The 18323-nt window shown below is 38.1% G+C and overlaps 1 protein-coding gene across 1 annotated transcript in view; it reads left to right on the top strand.

The window, feature by feature from the left end:
• The window catches only part of PLSCR4 (phospholipid scramblase 4), a 104110-nt gene that overhangs the window by 73660 nt on the left and 12127 nt on the right, over positions 1–18323 (top strand). The window contains 2 exon segments of the mRNA XM_079100708.1: positions 7115–7142; positions 8301–8411. Coding sequence (XP_078956834.1) covers positions 7136–7142; positions 8301–8411 — 118 coding nt within the window. The 5' untranslated portion in view covers positions 7115–7135.

Here is an 18323-nt window from a genome sequence, read left to right as displayed (position 1 = left end):
TGTTCATGCATGAGCTTAGGAGATCATAAACAACTTTATGAAAACATTTTCCCAAGTTTCTCCTGCTCTGTGATCTCCTTGATTTTTACAAGTTTTCGTGGCCTCTCTTTTTTGCTTCTGTAGCCAGAAACATGAGCTTTCTTTTGCCTTTTTCTGCTGTGTACCTTCCACTGATTCACTTTCATTCAAGGCCAAGTCATAGCAATTGGGGTTCATCCCAATCTCTTGGTACCAGAGAATTTGCAGCAAAGAAGAGTCCCTTTTCTTATTATTGCTCACACCTGCCATCCTGCTATGATACAATTAATACTTTCTCCCCAGGGGAATTATCAAAATCTGGGACATGAAAGGAATGGAGCAAAGGAAATATTAGGGAGTTCTCAACCTATCCTGAGCTTCAGGAATCCTCTTTTCCCTGTTCAAGCCAAGCAAAAGGGTCTCTCCTGGAGCTCTCTGCACCTGGTGCCTGTGATTGCATTTCAGACTGCTTGAAACAGTTTCAGGCCATGAAGACCTGAAAAAAAATACACAAAACTGATTCTGTTTTGATTGTACTTCTCTGGGCTTCTTGCCCCATGCTCCTGCCTCAATTAGAGATAGTTATTGCATGAGTTATTGCAGTCACTCTTCAGTGATCAAGTACAATATTGCAGTTCAGTTCTGATACCAACCTCTCAGAATTAGCACAGACTCTGAAAGTTTCAGGGCCCGATTCCAACTAGACTGCCCTCGCTTCAGACACCAGCCACAAGTTTGGGAGTTTCCAAGGAACCCATACTTATAAAAATGGTTACAGCTTTGAGGATTCCCATCAACCCCTCAGGTTTGAGCATTTGGAGAATGACTCTCAGAATTCAGAAGCACTCTTAAGACTAAAGCTCTAGTACATGGGATACAAGTTGGAAGTGGACAAAAGAAAAGAAACACTGGGTAACATGTAAGAGTTAAAAAAGTTTCCATGCCCTCTCTCTGTGAAGTCAGGAGGCAGCACCTTCCTGGTACCTTGATGTTTACTAACTGGGAGGCTCACGCCGGCCTCCATGTTCAGGGGTTTCATTGGGGTTTCTCAGTCTCTCTTTTAAGCAAGGCATATACATTTTCTTACAACTATTAGCACACTCACTTATACTCACCCAGCTTGGGTGGTAGTTGTGAAATACGATGAACCTTATAAAATGTGAATAATTGAAAAACAACTACATTTGTGTTTACTAAGAGTTGATCAAGGTTTTCAGAAGGATCAAGTGAAATATTTAGGATCTCATTTACATTTTATACTATGAAGTGTAAAGTGTACAATAATACAGGCTTAGTCCATTTTCCATAGTGCTGTTGGACGATTGGAGAGAGCCTCAATGTTGAAAACTTAATGAACATTATAGTCTTATAAGTTTTACAAGAGATATCTATTGTAGTTTTCATTATCTGCTCTTTTAAAAATCTCCTATTATGTAAACCCATTCATCTAAATCATATAAGTAATGTCAGTATTCTAAAGGGAAAGCAAATCCTGTAGGCATTTAAGCCGTACTGTTAATTCATTTGTCTTTTATTTGCCTGCAGACAGGAAAAAACCCTTTAGCTATGTTTTATGTTTTCTTTCTCCAAGTTCTTTTGACTTTGAAATTCATCATAAGTAGTGTTTATGATAGTGCATCTGCTGGTGACTTATTGGAGGGAGAAGCTGGTGTCTGCCCAAGACCCAGTGGAAAGTCTTACACATGGATACTCAGTAATACATGTTGGAAGACTAAATGGACATTCACTGTTTTGCATATAGACATTTATTTTTGTTCTCTTCCTTAATTGGGATGTTTTAATAGTGAAATAACAGTATCCATGCAAATGTGGACTTGCCATGTGCCCACTCTTTTAAGTCCCATCTAAGTGGAATTAATTACTTGTCTTCATAGCAATTCTGTGAGCTTGATCCAATTGCCACATGCTCATAATCTATTGAATAACCCAAGAACAGACTGGTCATCATGGTCACTTGACTCTTAGGAAGAGATCTGTGACTTGAACCCACACTGTGGATCACTATCCATACTGTCTGACAAGGGCTGGCATATACTATTTAATAGCCATGCAATCTTCTGCCCACCTCCAGATACACTGAAGTGGGGACTAAGATGTCCAAAGGCTTTCAGTAAACCCATTGAGAAGGATGGTACATGGCATACTGTTGCCGCCCGCAGCAACAATCCTGTGAATATTTGTTACCACCTGCAGCAACAATTGCGCGGGTATTTATCTGAGGTGGACTGGAAACTGAGCTACTTCTATTATCTTTCTCTTTCGTGTGCTGCTTTCTTGCTTGTTCGTTAGTTTATAGAGGAAGAGAGACTTATTTGCTTTTAGAGGAAGTTTTAGAGGAAGACAGGCTTTGCTTACTTTTAGTTTTAGAGGAAGAGAAGCTTTGAGAGGAAGAAAGATTTTGCTTAGAGGAAAAGAGACTTGCTACTCTTTCAGAGAGGCTACTATTATCAGAGGAGCTATTTCTTAAAGGTCTGCTGCTTCTTCTTAGAGGTGCGTCCTGCATCCTGCAATCTTCATTCTGCGAGCTGCAACCTGCATTCTGCAATCTGCCATCATCAACCCACAAAATAGAGGTGTCTGCTTAGTCCTCCACCCAGCGATCTATCAGAGGTGCTGCTTATCCTCCGCCCAGCGATCTAGAGGTGTGGCTTATCGGTGCTTATCAGCCGTGCTTCCTATAGGTGTGTGTCTTATATACCTAAGGCAGCCAATCATCTTAGGATTAGCACAATTGAAGCATGCCCCTCGGTACCAATCAAGAAAGAATGAGGAATATCTGTTGACCACTAGCGCAGAGGAGACATTAACTAATCAGGCAAAAGTAGGTCACACCGTGTTAACACTAACTATGCGTCACCTCTTGGATCAATGCCAGCTGCCATCTTAGTGTTACCCAAACATGTCTTCTGCAGTATACTAGGTATTTTTGTGAAACAACTAAGAAGCAAAAGGAGTTGTCCATACATGGCTTCCTGCTCTCTTTCTTCTCCTTTCAGGGATGGAGACAGAGGAGACAGGGAAGACTCAAGGTTTTAGAATGCATATGCAGGTTCCAAGCCTTGTGCCTGGAGATTCACACCTGCCCATAACCTCTCCTGCCCAGAAGCCAAGACCAATGACAGATCCCTGTTAATATCAACTGTAAAGAGCTGAACACTCTGGGTTTTATGATTGAAGTTTCAAATATCCCTGATGTGGATTCTGTAGCTTTGTGCTTCATGACACGGAAGTGACATTCAAGAGTGAGCATATGACAGCTGCAATGTTGGAGAAAAGCCATATTCATGCACATGCTCTCTTGCCAGAGGATGCCATGTGAGATATCAAGGTTGCCATGCCAGTCAGCAAAGCCCAGTTTCACCAACCTGGCCCTATCCATCTCATGACTCCTTTGCCTTTCCATCTTGTTCCAATCAGTTTAGATTCCCCTGTGTGAACCATGCATGCCCCAAATGCCAAGGCCTCTGCAACTAGGAGCTGTCTGGACCTTGTAATACTGGCCTGTTAGGGAGGCATGGCTCAGTTTTCTAGACCAGTTTCCATCTGACATGCCAAAAGACAGTCTCTTCAACCTGTGGCACATTTTCCTGTGACCAAAGCAGTTCTCTAGAAGTTAAGGGAGTGTGAAGTTCACTGCATTCTTGCTTTGCCTGGCTAGAAGTTGTCCTGCTTCACAAAGCATTTGGGCTAAAACTGTTGTAAAATTGTATAAGAAAGGCAAGAGCAGTAAGGGTTGGTGGAAAGAAAAGCAACACACAGCTAGTGTTCCACGGGACAGAGGAAGTGAACAACCCTTCAAGCTCCTGCAGCTTGTGGGTCAACGTGCCATTTCTGTGGCTTCCATTTATTAATGTTAGTTGATTTTTAAAATGTTATAGATATTTAAGTTTTACAGATTGGCGTATTTATTTAGTTGTGATGCTGGGCATGAAACCCAGGACCTCAAGCATGCTCAGAGAGCCTCTATCACTAAGCTACACCCCCAGCCCTGACCCACCTGCCCTTTCAACTTGTTATTCAATCACTTAAATCAGATATAGATTTTTAATTTCTGCCTGGCGTGATTGAGATAGGTTAGTTTTCTTATGTCAGTGTCAAGTGTGCTTAATCATAGCATCACCCAGGTCCATCATGAAAGTCAAGATTTTGAGACTTGCACCCCAAAGGTAACTACTTGAGGTTTGGGGTACAGAATTCTGTAATTTTTTTTTCAAGTTTTATTTTGAAAATGAAATATTTGAAAACTAATCATTTTGAATCTGTGTCCTCACCTAGGTTCAGCAATGATTAAAATTTGCACATTTATACCATTCCATATGGTTTGCCACATTGATAGCTACCTAGATGAACAGATGGGTAGGTGGGTAAATGGACCAAGAGATGGATAATCTTGACCCTTTTCACCCAGAACTTAATTGTTTTCATTAAACATAGCTGTCATGAAGTTTTATTAGTTGTCCTGATCCCTTGATAGTTTGCAGTCCCCAGACTTGACATAAAAAAGAACAACAGACTTAACTAGAAGAAAGTTATACATAACTGTCCTGTGATTCTTGTTCATGGTAAAATCATGTTGTGCATATGAATGTGCATGTTTAAACATATACGTACCCTTCAGGTACTACAGATGACACGTCTCTCCTGTTTGCATCACCCTGATAGGACGAGAACGCGGGAGGGGTTCGAGCCTTCTGTAGACCACTGTTAATTCCGTTAGCCCCTCTTCCTCATACAACCATTCCCCTGATTTTTTTTCTTACTGATTATCTTGTATTTAAGTTTTTCCTCCACCAATGTATTGGATAGTGTTTAGTTTAGCTTTCCTCTTGAACATTCTATAATGGATGACAATATGCTCACCCATCACTGGCTCTTCTGTTCAGTGGCATAATTTTGAGACCTACCCTGTCCAGGTGCGTGGCTGCAGTTTGTTTTTACTATGATATAGTATACTTGCTGTCACACTGTATGAATTGACCAGAATGCACCCAGTTGACCACTGGTGGACATTAGGCACTTTTTTTCTCCCCTGTGGTGCTGGGGATTGAACCTAGGGCCTTGTGCATGAGAGGCAAGCAGTCTACCAACTGAGCTATATCCCCAGCCCAGACTAGGCTCGTTTTTGATGTCTTTTAATATGAGTGGTGTCAAGAACCTCTTGTGTATAGCCTGTGTACATCTCCAGGAGTCACTTGTGAGTACATCCTTGGGAGTGTTTAGTGCTGAAAGTTCCAGAAAGCCATGGTCATTTTCTTAAATAGTGGGAATGAGCATTGTTGGACAATAGGACTACCCCATTGAACTCTTTACCTCACCCTAGAATTGGGTCTTTTTATAACCAGATGCTTTTTTTTTTTTTTTTAAACCTCTTGAGCTACACATAATAGTGTATTTAGTACAGATCTGAAGGTGAGTGGACGTGGTCCAGGACTGGCTGAACTCTCCCCCATCTTGGCCAGTCATTTGAGCCAGGAATCTCCACACTGCCTGGTGCCAGGGTGGTTTTCATTGCATCCACTGGTCCACCTGGATGACCCTCTCATCTTCTTTGACCCTCTACTCCACATCAGTGACTTTTTACTCCACTTGGACACAAATTGCCACATCTGATAAACAGGATGATGTATGAAAACAGAAAGGGCTTAGTATTTAGAAGTCCTTGCCTTTAGCTGGGCTGGTCATTTACAAAGTAAAGTGATGTAGTTATAATTAGAGATAATAAATATGAAGTGCAAGGCCATTTGCCTAGTCCTTGATAAGTATTCTGTAAATTATAGCCTCTATTGAGATTATTCTCCTTGTTACTTGTCATCACCCAAAAATCAGAAATCTGGAAGTCATAAATTATGTCATTCTTTTCTCTGATAATTGCTTTTTGTAGAAAAAAAAAAAAAAAAAAGAAGAAGAAGAAGAAAAAAGAAACAATGCCTGATTGAATCTGGAAAATTTCAGCCTAGCACACCCCTTCTTTCAACTTCCAGTTTCCTTCATTGAGTTTTTCTCATAATTTTCACATACAGAGTTCCCATTTAAATGTCCAGTGGGTTTTCCTTTGGCCTCTTCTTAGGCATAACATGCCTCAGCCTGAGCTTTTGAGTCCTGCTTCCTGTCCTTCCGTTTTCCCCACCACCTTCCTCTCTAAAGTCTTCACCATCCTTGTTTCCCTGCCTGCACACTGAAACTCCCTGGTCTCCTTTCTTTTCCTTGGTCTATCAGGGAACCTGTGGGTTCTCCTTCCAACCTATGTCCTGCCTCGGACTGTTCCTCCCCAGGGCTGGCCTGCACCTGCCACCTAAGCCAGCAGCACGCTCACCTGGACTGCGGAGGCCACCCTCTCTGCTCCCTGCCTCTGCTCTCACCCTTTCAAGATCCAGCCTAAGTCAGGTCTGGTCACTCCACTGGTTAAAATCCCCCCAGAGTTTCCAGCTGCCCTGCTAACAAATTCCAAACACCTCACTGTGGTCTTCAGGTGCGAGCAGACCTCTGTCTTCATCTCTTCCTTCCCTGTGACCCAGTCTCCCAGCTTCTTTCTCTTTCTCTCCCCTGAATATCCCAAGCTTATTGTCAACTCTGAGCCTTTGCGCTTACTCACCTGTCTTCCTGGATTTCTTTTCCCACCATTTTCGAGTGCTGTTCTTTCTCATAGTTAAGGTAGCTCAAAGGCCTCTCCGGAGATAGGCTTTCTTTGACCCTCTGGAACCTCCTGCTCATATTCTTCTTCAATATTTTATTTAGTTTTCTTCATAACTGTGCTATCTAAGTTCAAAATATTTGTCGACATGTTTCTTTTATTTTTACCCCACTAAAATATAAACTGCAGCAGAGTGAGCAACAGAACATCTGTTTTTTTGTTGTTGTTTTGTTTTGTTTTTTGTGGGTTTTTTGCTGTGTTCTCAACCTCCATAATAGTGTTTGGTACAAAATAGGAGTTCAGTATTTGTTGAATTAATGAACTGATGAAAAAAAAGTAACTGGAGGTTAAAAACTTATAGCAATTTTCACATATATCACTCAGTCATAATGGTATACATTGTATGTATATGTACATAAAGCATTAACTGTTTTTCTTTTTCAGGATTGATTGGATTTCTTCAAAATGTCAGGTATGGTGTTATGAATAAATTTGAACTCGTTTTATTTTCAAATGTGAATTGTGGTATTGCTTTCCTTAAAAAGGGAGTTCCTATCATTTTGAAGGTTTTATTGTGTAGTATTTGGAGATATATGTGTGTATGTATGTGTGTGTGTATATATATATATATGCATGTGTTATTATTGTTTAGCATTTGAATATACATATGTGTATATATTTATATACATTTGAATGTATTTGTATTGTTTAGCAATTGGATATTTATGTGTATGTGTATATATATTTGCATGTATTCCTTTATGCAAATAAGCATTCCTGTCTATTAGAAATGGTTTAAATAGTATTTCATATTGGCCCATATGTGCTGAAAGTTCTTTTAAGCATGTGGGGGGAAATCAGGGAAATGACAAACTGACTAATCAAGAGCTGGTAGTGACATCTGGCCTTGGCAGAGAGGCCTGAAAGTTTCCAGCAACTGCAAGAGAGAAACACCACAGTTATAAAATCTGTGTTTACTATGAGATAGAATTTAGCCATTTGCTTAGGAAATTCAGAACATTTTCTTACAGTGAATTCCAAGTGAAATATCTCTATCCTCAATTGGAGGATGAGGTATGTCATCACATAAAGTGACTTCAGTACCTCCTCGTTAGCAATGACTGTAGATAGGCTCTTTTAGAAAGAACATAGTAAAAGCATGAATCACTACAGGTATTAACTAAACTGCAGATCACGGAGACCTGTGCCCCAGCACTGGTTTTTAAGCTATTGAGTATCTGCAGTGCTAGGTTTTGAACTTCTTTAGATACCATTTTTCAAAAAGGATAAGGAGAAACTAAAGCCCTGTATGTATTCCCTATATTGTAGGAAAAAGACTCTTTGAAGGAATTTATTACATAGGCAGGAGTCAGCATCAGGTCAACTAAGCTGCTAGTATGAAAATTCATTCTCTAGTCACAAGCACAATGAATTCTTTAGATTTATCTTTTAATTTATCTGGCCTAAAATCCACAAGATGAATTAGGTTAATATGTCATATATTATGAATTATAGCTTTTCATAAAACTATGAGCATATTCCTTGATGCATGCCAGTAAGAGAAAAAATGAATTTATTTTGTAATTGTATGACATTTCCCTTGTTAATTGGGTGTTCTCTTTCCCTTAAGGTCCAGTCCCCACCACCTCTGAGCAGCCCACAGGTGAAATGGAAACTCAAATGAAATCACCAGATGAGAGGCCTGATACACCTCCTGACTACAATTCTCATTTTGTGCCAGGTAGGATAGATCATTACAGAACTACAGTATTGGTTAAAGTTAATTTTCAGATTAACTGATTAAAATAAGTGGATTAACTAAATATTAAAAGCTATTAGAATGCCAAGTCTTTTACCGTACATCAGTTAGTACCTATGACTGTCCTTACAGATGGACTGGCTACTGAGGAAGAAGTTGTACAGACATTGATAGCATCACCTCTGATCTATTGTGGAAATAAGCAGAGAATATTCTAGTGCTGTCAAGATAGGATCTGACTCTGCCGTGGGGTTGGGGAAAGCCCTGGCGGAGAAAGTAGTTTTGCTGTCATGATAAGAATCTCGTAAAGGAAAGGACTGTTTCTTGCAGAAAGAACTATATATTCTATGTTCAAAAGCATATGATGGTCTGCAGGAGGCGTGTGTGTGACAGGTGTCAGAAGTGCAGAGACTTGGAAGGGAAGGACTGGGTGCTGGATGAGGAGCTTGCCCTTCAGACAGACAACTTTGTGACTCTCAGGACACTTTGGTGGTGACTTTGAACAATGGTGCTTATGCACTCCTAATATAAATTTGAGTTATTCAACTCTTTCTAGAAAGCACATTGGCCATGTGTAAAAAATTTAAAATACAATTCCTTTTCCTCAGAAATGGTTTTAATTAGTACTGTTTAGAGACTTAGAAAATGATAGATCTAATGTAGTTCTATTTATATGGAGAGGTGTTTAAATGTATATTTAGAGGTGGAAATGATTGGGTTCGTTCTGAAAGGGTACAAGAAGCCTCAGTTTATGTAGGATGATGGTGAAGACCTTCATTGCAGGCCGGCCTCTCAAATCCACGTACTGACCATCCTAAGATCTAGCCACGCTTTATCTGGACATTTCTCTGTATTTCACTTCAGTGGAAAACAATGTACACGACCTGTTTTATATTCAGTAATCACTCTGGATCCACCAGAGCATACGATCTGTCATTCCTTAGAAGCAAACACTGGTTATAAATCCCATTTGCTCATCTGCAAAATTACCCGTTTTTCTCCATATCATAAAAAAACTTGTAAAAGAAGACATCTTTCAAGTTAAATGGCTGTATACGTTGAAAAAATATTAGAGTGCAGAGCATATAACCAGTGAATTTTCAGTTCTAAACAAATAGTAAAAATCCACTGTGATGGTCACCCAGTGGCTAGGGAAAACATAGGGACTTGGGAAACAAATTGTGTTCTCTTAATTCACAGTAAGAAATTTAAATACTGTGCTTAAGGTACTTGGTGTTAATGAATTTATTTAAATTTAATTATGTAATTTTAACTTGCATCATAGTACTGGATACGTGTTTCTACCAAAAATAAGGATGTCCCTATTCTGTATATAGTCTATTGAAAAAGAAAATGGCATGATTTTTTTAAAATCAAAAAGAGTGGTAATGCCTATTATAACCAGGAAAACCCAAATCCCATATGATACTGCTTCTCACACTAGTTTTGGTAGGAAAGTGCTTTATAAGAGTTCTTTATTTTATGGAAGTGTGGGATTCTATAGTTACACAAAGTTAAATGTGATGTTTTGCTTTCTCCTGTTCTGTTTTCTTGCACAACCAATCAGAACCATGAAAGTCAGTTACAAAGCTCAGAATGGAGAATAATATGGCAGTTTCCCAAACATAATTTTTTTCTTCACTTCTCTTAACTCTGGATAATACATACTTATAATAAAATCATTCACTTACATAAATTTATAAATATTCTTTCTTAGAAATGTAAGCATTATACTGAATTAATTCCCTAAATTATGATTTTCTTTTTGATTTATTAACTCCAAAATTTTATTGCATGCCATGCCTTTATATTAAAAGTACATGGTGTATTAACAATCAACTCAGCAAACTGAATATTGATTAGTATTTCTATGGTATAATAATCATTATGTACCTTATATCATTAAAGTGATACAATGATTAGTAATCTTAAGATAATTTATGTAACTTTTATTCACATAGTATTGATTAAATAATGGTTGGAAAAAGGAGGGAGAGATATCTGACTTCCGGTCCAATGTGGGTTTTCTTAAACAGTATTCTAAAAAGAGTTAAGTATATTATTCATGATAAATTTAAATAATATTTCCCTCATTTTTTCTAAAGATTGTGGGCCTTTTTATTTCACGTAGCTCTGAGTTGACATCATTTCTAGTCACTGTTGTTTTTCCTCGGTTCTCTGCTCACTCTGCCTGAGCCTCCACTGGGAGCTCTGTGCCTTTCCTGAAGCCCTGCTGATTCCCAGCGTTCCTCGGTGCACTGCCCTGTCCAGCCTCCCACTGTCACCTCCTCCCATCGCCCTCCTTTCACGTGCTCTCATATGTGATCTTGGAAACACCAGTGCTTGCATTTCCATTGTGAGTCCCATGTTCCCAAGGCAGTTCAGTCTGTTGGGCTCTAAACTTACATTTCCCAACAGTCTGTAGGCTGCTTCCCAGGATAACTGTGAGTTCTCAAACTCACCGGCCATCAATCCAGCTTCTTCCTCTTGCTCCCAAGTTTACACTCTTTCTTCCTACTTTGCAGGCACATAGGAGCCCAAGCCAAAAACCCAATGCTCTTTCCGCATACCCAGTCCATTGCTAAGTCAACACTGCCTCTTAGGTGTTAGTTATGATTTCTACACATTCTGTTCCTTTCGCCACTGTCAAACATCCTTCCTTCCATCTGGACCCTCACAAGTACCTCCTGCCTAATCTATCCCTCTCATATACAAAGAGTTCTAAATGTCAAACAATCACTCCACTCTCCATTTTACTGTCATAAAGTTCAGGCACTTTAGTCAGGTCTTTCATAGTCTGTACCCCCACCTACCTTTCTTTCTAGCTGTGTTTACTGAATTTCCACACACAGCCCTCTTACTTTCTGCAGTACTAAGTTTCCTCTGTTCACCTGCTCATTCTGGTCTGTCTTCCAGTAAAATCTTTCTCCACGTTGGAGGTGATGCCGGGGTCTAATATGTTTTCAATTTTGTCACAGTGAACCCTCCTCTCCATAGGGTGAATGCCCCTCCTCTCTAATCCCTTAACACATGATGCATGCACCTGCCATTATAGCAGTTACACACTTCATGATACCCAGTCACTTTTTCTTACAAATGTGCATCCTCCTCAGAACTGGGTCAGGTGTTAAAGACAGTCAGGTGTTAGTACATCTATTTCTAGCCTTAAGCTGGACCTTGTAATGGTCTTCAGGAATGCTTCTCACATAAGGAAATGTTTGATTTATCTCAGACCTATTTAAGATAGAATTAGGAGAATTTCTTTCATAATTCATGACTTTTATACTTGACATTTTTATGAGTACCCAAAATGTCCCAAGGTTCATTGGCTGCAAAGGCCACTCTTCCCTTTAATGTCCATGTTGTAGGACTCAGAACCTTTGTCCAGTTTGGCTTTGCAAAAGTACATGTGTGCTCTATATCTCATTCCAAAGAACTTCTGGGAGTCTTGGGGAAGGTCACTTCTGGGCTCTCTCAGCATGGCTTGACCCCAGACCAATTCTTTGTCCATGTGAGTTCCAAGAATGTATGTGTATATGTGTGGGTATTAGGAATGCAGAACTTAAGAACCTTAAATAGCTACTGGCTAGAGTTGCTTTACCAGTCTGTAGGCCCAAGCCCTCCACAGAGTCCCCTCTTGGAAGTCCTTCCTTGCTTCCGAGTGTTAGCATAATTGAATGAAGAGTGCCTCTGCAGTCAAAATACTTGAATCTAATCCCAGTTCTGCTGCCTATCACTTAGTGACCCCTAGCAAGTGACTTAACTTCCCTATGCCTCCATTTCCCCCTCTGTAAATTAAAGATAATAATAGTACCTACACACAGGTTGGTATAAATATAAGAAGATTTAATACTTCTAAATTCATTAAGGCAGTTCTTGGAGTAGAGGAGCTTAGTAAGTGCTTATTACACTCTTCTTCCTATTGTTTTCGCATCAACACAAACTTTCTCTACCAGGAGTTCTTCCTTATCTGCTTGGTGTCTGGGATCCAGTTCTGTGGGGGCTCTGGGAGACAGCATAGTCTCCTCCTCTCTCAAAAAGTCCTTTCCATTTTGCAGGAGTGGGCTTTTCATTATCAGCTGCCCCTGAGGCTGTCCCATTTTTCAGGAGCTCTGAGTCCCTGCAGGGTGCCAGCTTTGTGGCATTGCATCTTTGATTACCAAAGACACCAGATTTCCTAATCTTATAGTCCCACAGCCACCAAAACTTGAATAATTTGGAGAAATACAGCCCCACTGATGTGGCTCCATCAACCCGGTCAAGTTGGGCCTCTCAATCCGTCTTGTTCCCTCAAGTACACTTACCTGGAGAAAAGGTGAAACTTCAGTGTGCTTACCTCTAGCACCTTCCCACTACCATCTGGATTGACAACCCAGTAATTTTTGAGCAGATATTCAAGAAAACACGTGCATGTACATATACCCATTACAAGGACAAACTTTAATCTTCAGAAAGAAACCACAGTTTAACCTATATTTATTTAGTTAATATTTTTTCCTTGAGGAAGAAGTCTGCAGAGAAATCTCTCCAGTCATGGTAACCAAGAAGCTTTTGTCCATCAGACCTTGATGATTTAACATTGCCTCCATCTGAGAAGAATAGAATCTTTGTTTCCTTTATATTGATTAGTAAAAGTTCTTTAAAACATTGGCTCTCAAACATTTGTGATGATGTTAACTGCGGGTGGATTAGCTAAACAATGCATACGCAGATGCACTTGTATACATTTATGTATAACTAACAGGGAGTCCTACTCAATATAGTGAGCATATAGTATACTGGCAATGGAGTCTGAAACATTCTTTTTATTTTAGTCTAGTCTACATGATTTTATTTTTACAAGTTATATTTGGATCATTAAATTGATTTTATTGCCCATAATGTACTTTCAGTTTGTAAGATACCATATTAGAACTGTGTTTCTCCAGCTTAACGGTTGATAAGTGTAACTGAAATAGCTATTTATGTAAGAAAAATATACTTTGAGACAAAAAAAATTACTATGCATAAAAAAGGATATTTTAAAATAATAAAGTATCTGGTCTAACAATGAGAAAAATTAGATATGTATTTACATAAAAAGAACTTCAAATACATGAAGGAAAATTAGAACAATAGCAAAATGGATAATACAGAAAAACAATTGTTGGAGAGTAATGTCCTACTTGCAATAATGGATAGAGCAACTGTATGATCGATAAGGAGAAGACCAAAAGGGAAACAGAAGATGGAGGTACTACAGACCAATCTAGACATAGCAGGTACCTGTTGACAACTCAACCCAACAACAGCAGAATACATTCTTATTCCACAGAGGACAACAACCTCTGGATGGACGACTGGTTAGGACCTAAAACAAGGCTTGATAAATGTGAAGCTGATGAAATCCAACAAAGGATGTGCTCCTACCATGATGGAAAAAAGTTAGAAATCAGGAGGAATGGAGGGAAATTTGAGAAATTCAAATTTGAGAAATTCATCAACATGAGGAAATTAAAAAGCACCTTAAAATTACTGTGAGGGTAAAAATATCTCAAGAGAAGTAAGAAAACACTCTGATATGAGTGAAAACAAAACAATGTACAAAATTTATAAGATGTAGCTGAAGTATTACTCAGAAATTTATACCTCTATATAAACACATTTAAAAAAATGAATGAAGATCTAAAATCAGTAACCCAACTTTCTGCTTAAAAAATAAAAAGCTTAAATCAAGCAATAAACATAATAAAGATTAGAGCAGAAATAAATGAAATAGAGAAAAGAATGACAATAGGAAAAAAATCAATAAAAATGAAAAGTCAGTTCTTTGGAAAAAAAAAATAAGCAATCTTAAATCAGAGTTGACCAAGGTAAAAAAAAAAAAAAAAAAAAAAAAAAAGACTCATATTACTACAGTTAGAAATGAATCAGGATATTACTACCAAGATTACAGAAATTAAAAAGTATTATACTATAATACTAAAAAATTATATGCCAACAAATTAGAAAACCTAGATGAAATGGACAACTTCCATTTCACACAAGTTTTAAATAATAAAAACTTAGTGAAATGATTGAATATTGACTGAGAAAGAAGCATAAAACCTGAAAAGACCTATATAACAAGTAGTGAGATTAAATTAATAACTGAAAATTTTTCCACAATTTAAAGCCCAGGCCCAGATGGATTCATTAGTGAATTCTTCTACATGCTTAATAAAAAGTTTAATGCCAGAATTTTGGAAGAATAGTTAGTTCTTCTGAACTCATTCTATGAGGATAGTTTATTCAGCTAGAAAAGTTAGAGACATTAGAAACCACAAACCAACCTCTCTATAAATGTAGATGCAAATGTGTTCCACAAAATACTAGCAAAGTCTTGCAGCATAACAAAGGAAGTACACTGTGACCAAGTGGAATTCATTTTAATGGTGAAAGATTTTTTTGTCCTGTGATAGTCAAATTATATGCTTTGTTGATAGAATATAGAAGAAAAATCGCAGGTTTCATTAGTAGATACAGAGAAAGCATTTGAAAATATCCTTCATGATTAAAATAGTCAACAAACTAGAAATTGGAAGAATCTTTCCAAACTGACAGAGGTCATCTTAGACAACCCCTAACTAACAGTGTATTTAATAGTAAAGACTGAAAGCATTCCCTTTAAGATCAAGAACAAGACAAGACATCTTCTCTTGCTACATTTATACATCATTGTACTGGAGGGTCTATCCAGGGCAGTTAGGCAAGAAAAAGAAATAAAAGGCATCCATTTGAAAGGAAGAAGCAAAACTATCTCCATTTTCATGTTATATATATATATATATATATGTTAAATATTATTATTTAAATATTCATATATGTATATAAATACTAAGGAGCATGGGTGTGCACACATGCCCAGACACAATCAATATATAAAAATTCAACTGAGTTTCTTTACACTGGCCATGAACAATATGAAAAAGAATGTAAAAATATGATTCCATATACAATAACATCAAAAATAATAAAATAAATCAAGTACAGAGACACTCACCGATAGTCCCAGCTATTCAGGAGACTGGGACAGGAGGGTCACCTAAGACCAGGAGTTTGAGATCATCCTGGACAACAAAGATCATCCTGACACCCTGACTCAAAATAAATAATTAAAGGAATAAAATAATATGGATTAACTTTAATAAAATTATAAGACTTGCACATTGAAAATTATAAACATTGTTGAAAGAATACTTAAATAAATGGAAAGACATTCCAGGTTTGTGGATTTGAAAAGTAAATATCATTAGATGATGATATGCCACAAATTGATCTAATGATTTAACACAATTCTTTTCAGTTTCTCACTAGGCTTGACAGATGAATTCTAAAATATAGATAGCAATGTAATAGACTCAGAATATCTTGAACAATCTTGAATAAAAATTTGGAGAACTTACACTTGGTAATTTCCAAGGTCGCTACAATGCTGGGGTACTCAGGATTATATAATACTGGCATGAATATTAACATGTAGACCAGTGAGATTTCAGTTAAGGTTATAAAACATTAGAGATAGCAGAATCTGTTGCATAGCTTGATAGGCAATGAGGGCTCAATAACTTGCAAACTTTAATTAATTAATTGTAAAAGTATTCTGGAAATTAGTGCTTTATCTGAAGTATGAGTGGCAAAGACATTTGCCCACTCTGTAGGCTCTCTCTTCACATTGCTGATAGTTTCCTTTGCTGAGAGAAAGCTTTTTAGTTTGAATCTATCCCAGTTGTTGATTCTTGCTTTTATTTCTTGTGCAATGGGAGTCCTGGTAAGGAAGTCTGATCCTAGCCTGAAATGTTGAAGATTTGGCCCTACTTTTTCTTCTATAAGATGAAGGGTCTCTGGTCTGATTCCGAAGTACTTGATCCATTTTGAGTTGAGTTTTGTGCAGGGTGAGAGATAGGGGTTTAGTTTCATTCTGTTGCATATGGATTTCCAGTTTTCCCAGCACTAATTTCCAGAATCTATAAAGAACTCAAAAACTCTACACCAAGAATACAAATAATCCAATCAACAAATGGGCTAAGGATATGAACAGACACTTCACAGAAGAAGATCTACAAGCAATCAACAGATATATGAAAAAATGTTCAGCATCTCTAGTAATAAGAGAAATGCAAATCAAAACTACCCTAAGATTCCATCTCACCCCAATTAGAATGGCAATTATCAAGAATACAAGCAACAATAGGTGTTGGCGAGGATGTGGGGAAAAGGTACACTGATACATTGATGGTGGGGTTGCAAATTAGTGCAGCCACTCTGAAAGCAGTGTGGAGATTCCTCAGAAAGCTTGGAATGGAACCAACATTTGACCCAGCTATCCCACTCCTCGGCCTATACCCAAAGGACTTAAAATCAGCATACTACAGAGATGCAGCCACATCAATATTCATAGCTGCTCAATTCACAATAGCCAGATTGTGAACCAACCTAGATATCCTTCAATTGATGAATAGAGAAAGAAACTGTGGTGTATATATATATACATATACACACACACACACACACACGTACACAAAGGAATATTACTCAGCCATGAAGAATAATAAAATTATAGCATTTGCAGGCAAATGGATGAAATTGGAGAATATCATGCTAAGTGAGATAAGCCAATCTCAAAAACCAAAGGACGAATGATCTCGCTGATAAGCAGATGATGACACATAACAGGGGGGGGGAGGGGGGCAAGAATGGAGGAAGGAGGGACTGTATAGAGAGAAAAGAGGGGTGGGAGGGGTGGGGGGAAGGGAAAAAATAACAGAATGAATGAATCAAACAACATTACCCTATGTAAATTTATGATTACACAAATGGTATGCCTTTACTCTGTGTACAGAGAAACAACATGTATCCCATTTGTTTACAATAAAAATAAATTTTAAAAAATTGTAAAAATATGGAAACAAGCAAATGAAAAAACTATTAATCACATTTATTTTTAAAAATTCTTGATAACTGGAGGTATATGTCAGCGGCATGGATATTCTATCAATGCGCGAGAAATTCCTTGAATTTAAAGAAAATCATTGTGAAATGCTCAGTTACTACTGCTTTTCTTAAGAGACCTTTGGTATAAGAAAAACATCCTTAAGTCACACATCAATTGATGTGTGGTAATTCATCATCATTATAAAACGTTATCTCTTTAAGGAAATCCAGGTCCCTTGACTGACTTACAGTGACAAAGACAAAATTCATCAGATCCTTTTTGGAGGTGGAATGGGAAGAAATGGTACATAGATAAGTACTGTGGACTGAACGTTTGTGTCCCCCTGAAATTCACATGTTGAAGCTCTAATTTCCACGGCGATTGTGCTTAGAGGCGAAATCTCTCAGAAGTAATTAGGTTATGAGCATGGAGTCCTCATTATGGAATTAGTGCTCTTCTAAGAGGTGACACAGGAAGGATGAGTCTGTCCGTGGAAGGACACAAGAAGAAGGTGGTCCCTGCAAGACTGGAAGCGGGCTGTCAGCAGACCTGGCCAGGTTGGCATAGGATTTTGAACTTTCCAACTTTCAAAAACATGAGAAAGAAGTGCTCGTTGCTTAAGCCACTCAGTCTGTGGTATTTTGTTATAGAAACTCCAACTCCTAAGACAACAGGCTTGAGAAATTTAAATGACACCAGGATGGAGGAGGAGTCTGAGATCTAAGAGGATAAAAACTTGTGATTGAATCAAAGGCAGCCCAGCATAGTCATTGGAGCATCCCTTTGAAGTAAAGTCAACCTTACTTTATGACCTTAAAAAATAACAAAAAATAATAAAAATTTACAGTGGTAATTATGCACTAGGCTTTGTACTAACCTATGACAACCCAATGAAGTATATAGATTATCTCGAAAAGGAGAATCTAATGCATTGAGAGGCT

The sequence above is a fragment of the Sciurus vulgaris genome, assembly GCF_902686455.1.
Source record: "Sciurus vulgaris genome assembly, chromosome: 10".
NCBI lineage: Eukaryota > Metazoa > Chordata > Mammalia > Rodentia > Sciuridae > Sciurus > Sciurus vulgaris.
Note: the sequence above shows the minus strand (reverse complement) of the source record. Positions and strands in the feature narration are given on the sequence as shown.